Source organism: Montipora capricornis, chromosome 3 (assembly GCF_036669925.1).
Source record: "Montipora capricornis isolate CH-2021 chromosome 3, ASM3666992v2, whole genome shotgun sequence".
Lineage (NCBI taxonomy): Eukaryota > Metazoa > Cnidaria > Anthozoa > Scleractinia > Acroporidae > Montipora > Montipora capricornis.
Window position 1 is genome coordinate 52,208,085 of NC_090885.1, and position 5,748 is coordinate 52,213,832.

Sequence of the window (5,748 nt, forward strand, 5' to 3'; positions counted from 1 at the left end):
CTTTGAGATAAAAAGCGACCACACATTGGTTTCCGAGACTTTTTCCTTGGTTTCGATTCCGCCTGCTCTCCTGCATAAGCCTCGATTGCATGGACGAGAAGTTTCCCTCTCTATTTCCGGAGGAACCTTTATAGTCTCTTATCGCTGGAGCCTCTGTTTGCCGGCGGCAGCGTGTGTAATTTAAATTTTGGTCCCCGTTGTTTTGAAAATAGATTTGGTATTGACCTCCTCACAGCTTTTGCCTTTGCTATCCTACAAACACTTCCCCCTTGAGTATGTTTTACAAATTTCGGTGGCCACTGTTCGAACGGAGAAGTGCCCTTTAAATACGACATAAATAAAACGCACGGGCCCTGTCACGCCATCAATCGGACTTTAAACACCCATGGCTGTTGAACTACGTTCATAAACAGAGAATTGAACAATCGAGAACACTCTATTGTTGTCAGGATATTTTTACGAAAAAGCAGGATGGCTGAAAGCTTTATAAGCTGTAAAATTATGTACTATAAATCAGTACATGTTTAATTTCTTCCAGGACCCCAAAAATATCCATCCGGCACTTTCTCGACTTTTATCAATGAAATCTGTTCGTACTTGTTCACACCCAATGACGTAGACAATCTAAGACATAATTAGATGGGTCACTTGAGACGCACTTCGATTTTAACTTACGAATAATGCCGGCTCCCTCTCCCCCCTCAAGGGTGCCTTAGAAACAATTGTTTCTCGCCTGCGCAACTAAGTATTTATACCGTTCCGACTTTGTCAACATTGAGGGGGGAAAGAGCGAACACTGTCCCAACAATTATGTCTTAGATTGTGGCTTGCATACAACAGCCCATGGTTCTTGCTAACACACAAAAAAGATTATTCAACAATTTCTTGACATATAGCAAATAACTTTAATAGGAGGCCTTCACATTGCTGTCAGTTATTAATACTTTGTCATTCACAGGAATGTACCCAGATAGTCACTATTTAATGAAAGGAACTACCAGGGTCCAATCACTACTTAATTTTTAATGAAAAAAGAATGCCTCAAACTAATTACCCAGAATTGAAATTCCACATCATCAGGCCATGATGGGGGTTTTTCATCACACAAGACAGGTACACTCTTGCAACTTCTGTAAAATGTGCTGATGTCAGGCGTTCTTGATCTGCATAAGCTACCAAGCAGGTGACAGTCTCTCTTATCAGCTGCCTTCTGGTTGCGTCATCAAGAGGTATGTTTTCTTCCACACACTTTTTGACCTTCACTGAAAGAGCAGGTAATTTGAAGTCTCCCCCCAAGAGAGTGGTCTTTGCTTTTTTTCCTGCTGCTGGAAATTCTCTGGGCTTGCTCCTCTTCAGTTTAGGTACACCACTCAACTGAGACAGAGGTATTTCATCTTCAAAAGAACTACTTATTGGACTCAGTGTTGAGATGGTGGACACAGGACTTGAAGAGGCAGTTCGAGAAATAATCGCAGAGTTCTGGAATGAAAAAAAAAAGAAAAGAAAATGTTAACCCTTTCACTGTAATACTACTCATTGCAATGGGAAAACAAACTGCTTCAATGTGGTGTATTTATAAATCCTTCGTGGACTAAGCCCATAGTTCTGGCAGGTTGGGGCACATCAAAAATACTATGCTAACATATAAAACATAGGGAAAGTTGTGACCAGGGTTCATGATATTTTGAGCTTCTAAAATTCCATGACTGTACATGACCTTACCCAGATTAACATAACCTACATTAGATCAGAATCACAACAGACCAATTAAAAGACTTGCATTCTACAAGTAAGAAGGCGTAACCTGCACGTTTTCTTGCCACTGAATTTCACTTGAATCATTTGGTGTCCTCTGTCAATAAAGAGAGGTCTACAAGTCAGTCACGCAAGTCACTTGGTTTACTAACAAAGTAAAATGAGATGCCAGCCCAGCTTTTATGGGATTGTCCCTTCCTTGCCCTCCTTGGGAGGAATTTATTTGCCTGTGTAGTTCCAACTCTCTCCAGGAAAAACACACCAATAACAACTTTAGGTGCTAGAGAGAAAGGTTTTCATCACCTGCATAGAGGATCATATTAGTTCATAAGTGAATTTCTCAGAAAGCCACTATTGTTTTTGGAGAAAACACCCTTTTTATTTAAACAGGAAGTTAGAAGAAAACGTTTTAAGGTACACTGTACACTCTACTGTTTAAAAAGGGGAAATCATTGGGACACATAAGTGGGAACGGAACCGTAAAATCAATAGTTGAACTTACTATATCACTAAGAATGTCCCATAATTTCTTTCTTGCTGGAAAATCTTCTGGGAAAAGGTCCTTCAAATCAAATCTTGACAGTTTCAGGAACATCTTCCCATCTATTTTATTGCCTATAATAAAAGAGGAATGAATGTTACAAATGTTATCGCAAGTAAACTGAAGTCCATTTACTGTTAAATTATAATACGTTCACCGCCTTTTCTTGTGTTTTCAGGGTCATACTTATCAAACCATGACTTTGAAAACAACCCATTTGAATAAGAAATGACTCAGAGGAAATATCAGTGGGTTATGCTTATGCAAAAGTAATGGTGTAACTCACATTCTACAACTTTACAATGATCGGCTGAGACGCCCTTTTTCTGAAGATACGAGAACAACGATTTACTGCTTAATTCAGCAACACCTGCACTGCTATCTGAACTTGAAAGAGATACAGTTGACACTTCTTCATCCTCATCCATGATGGTGAATGATAAAATTATCACTCTGCAACAAAGACAAACATGCTTTGGCAACACTTCACACATTTACAAGCTGCTGCCTAAACAGTACGCTCAGAGGGCAGACTCTAAGCAATTATTGGTTGAGGTTGAGCATGATAGCGAGAATTATCAAGGCCGAGGGTTTGTGTTATCTGCCGAAGCCGAAGGCTGAGGCGGATAACACAAACCGGGGCCTTGATGATTTCGCTATCATGCGAAAACCGAATCCAATAATTTGTTTTATTATACAATTATAAATGTAGAAGCGTTGAGACATTTCACAGAACGAAAACCATTGTCTGCAAAAACGCATCATACCTACATGCATAAATGCCAGTGTCTGTAGATGTGACGCGATGACACAGCGCCATCTAGAATTAGCGGGGTGCTTTTAGCCAATCAAATTGAGATAGCATCAGCATTGTATAATAAATGTTGTTACATGTAAGCGGCAGTATAGAGTAGAGTGTGCTTTTGGCACACCCAGATTTTCGATAAGACTCTGGCATTTGTGATTCAAAAAACAAAACAAAAAATAAAAGGTGTTCCAAGATCAAACCATGACTGCGATGGAAAAAATTAAAAATTGTTGAAATTTGCGGAAATATAAGTCTTATCGTTCACGGATTCTTCTGGGCGAATGGCACACAAGGTGCACATATCCGTGCATGCCCTTACTGGCTGCACATACAAGCACTGTTTGTACACGATTTAAACAACAAAATCTCCAAAGAATACGTTCAAAACATAACAGTACCAGACATGAGCAAGCTCAACAACTTTTTCATATGTCAGGCAGTTAAAAGATGAATGAATTTGCTGATAAAAGGCCAACAAAAAGCGCTAGCGTCGTCATAAAACAGAATCAAATAAAAACGAAGCTTGGCATGTTACGTTTCTGCTACATTAACTTACAAAACAGGTAACAATCTGACCAAGGAAAACTCACCTTTCGCATCGAGCCAAAGTATTCCCCACGAACAGAAGATTACCCAAGAGCACTTTGCAGTATGCATGGCACGTTTTGTCAAATCACAATCAGAGTTCTCTGGTCAGCAGGTATTCTTACTATTTCTTCAGCCAATGATTGGTCTTGCAAAGTGTGATTGTTAATGTCCGAGGGGCTTAGGAAATGGCGTGGAGGTGTGTGTTGTGTACTTTCTCTGCAATATATCTGTATTTATTGTTGAGCCACATAAATACCAACCCCAACAGCGACAGCTATTTTGCATTTTGTGGAATCAGTGGTTGTGAACGGACTTACGAAAAAGCGAATTCATTTTCAAGACATGTTCGAGAGAATCATGGGGCGTTTTTGAACAGCGAAAGGGAAGACGTGGTTTTGGAAACGCTTGCAAATGGATCGGGTGAGTTCAATGATAATCATTCAAAGTTTTAGTTATTGTGCTTTCAATATCAGCAGCTCACTCGGAATTTTGTTAAGAGTGTTCTTGATCTGGGACTTTTGAAGGGGTGGATGTGGTGCATGACCGACCTGACAGAAAAAATAAAAACTGAACAATTACATGTAGAAAGTTCTCATCCGTTTGCTATTTTTAATATCCAAGGAATCTGGAATGCTGATGACACAGCTGATATGCCCTGGATTGAAGTCCTTGATGAACCCAGTAGTTGTCCAGTTAGTGATACTGAGGATCAACTGGATTGCATTTCACAAGGTTCTTCATCTTCTGTATCAGATTCAGGATCAGATATCACATTGAAATGTCAAGAAGAGGAAACGCTTGGTGACATTATGGGGAAATACCTTTTTAAAATTAAGGAACAGAACAGGCTTACGCAAACATCTACACAAAGAGTTGCAAAGGCAACATCAGATCTCTTCAGTATGGCATGCAGACGGCTAAAAAGAAGTGGAGGAAACCCTTGACGATGCAGGCATCGAACAAGTGCCAGGTCTAGAGGCTGCATTTGCAGATTTTCTTTTTCCATTTGAAGACTTGAAGACCACTTGGATGTTGACAGAATTTCAAAAGCATTCACTGCCTTATGTGGTAGGGAGTTATTTATAAAAGAAATCATGTTTTTGCTTTTCCAGGGGAATCTGACCAACTTTTAAACTATCAATTCAGTTGATCACTGTGGTCAGGTCACATTGTTAGCATTGAAAGGAGAAGCTGTGGTTACAAAAATTTTTTGTACCATTTGGCAGTAAAAGGGTTCGTGATTAAGTAAAAATAATAATCTGAAGACAAGGAAAATGAAGAGTGAAAGATTGAAAATGTCATCTAATGAAAGTCAAAAAGTAATTCTGTTCCAAATGAGAGGGCCCTGTCCCAGTTGTGTTAGAAGGCATCTCTTACCCACTTCGCCTTGTCCCATACCTCCTTTTCTCCTATATTCCCATTTTTGGCACAGCTTTACAGTAAAGACTTACCTGAAACATATTTTTCTTCTGACAAGGAGCCTTTAAAGAAAGTGCTGGGGAGGACAAGAGTCTACAGAAGAGTGAGAAACAAAATAAGATGTTTGCAGCTTGAGAAAGTTTTCTTCTATGTTCCAATTTTGAAGACTCTTGAAGCACAATTTCAGTCGAGAGCTATCCTTAAAATGGTCTTTTCTGAAAGAGACGAGGACAAAGATAGAGGTTTTCTGCAGGATTTTAATGATGGTCTATTTGTGCAGAGCCACCCTCTGTTTTCAACAGATGACTGTGCTCTTAAGTTGCTCATATACTATGATGATGTCAATGTAGCAAATCCAATGACGAATAAGATTCATCAACTTGGTTTCTTTTACTACCAGCTAGCTAACATAAAATCTGTTTATCGTGCAAAATTAAATTCTATTCACCTCTTTGCTATCTGTAAAAAGCAGTACATAAGGGAATTTGGTCTAAATGAGGTGCTGAAGCCTTTGGTGGAAGACCTCAAAGAGCTGGGAGGAGAACAGGGTTATGCTTTCACCATAGCAGGAGGTACAGTTTATTTAAGAGGTGCAATTCTTGCTGTCATCGCAGATACTCCTGCAAGTCAATAGGTT

At 39.5% G+C, this 5,748-nt stretch overlaps 1 protein-coding gene across 1 annotated transcript; it reads left to right on the forward strand.

Annotated features, from left to right (window-relative positions):
• Positions 1-3,877: 3,877 nt before the first annotated feature.
• LOC138040547 (uncharacterized) lies at positions 3,878-5,745 on the forward strand. The gene is made up of 3 exons (XM_068886250.1): positions 3,878-4,112; positions 4,314-4,573; positions 5,125-5,745. The coding sequence occupies exons 1-3, from the start codon at positions 3,878-3,880 to the stop codon at positions 5,743-5,745; spliced, it is 1,116 nt and encodes a 371-aa protein (XP_068742351.1).
• Positions 5,746-5,748: the final 3 nt, after the last annotated feature.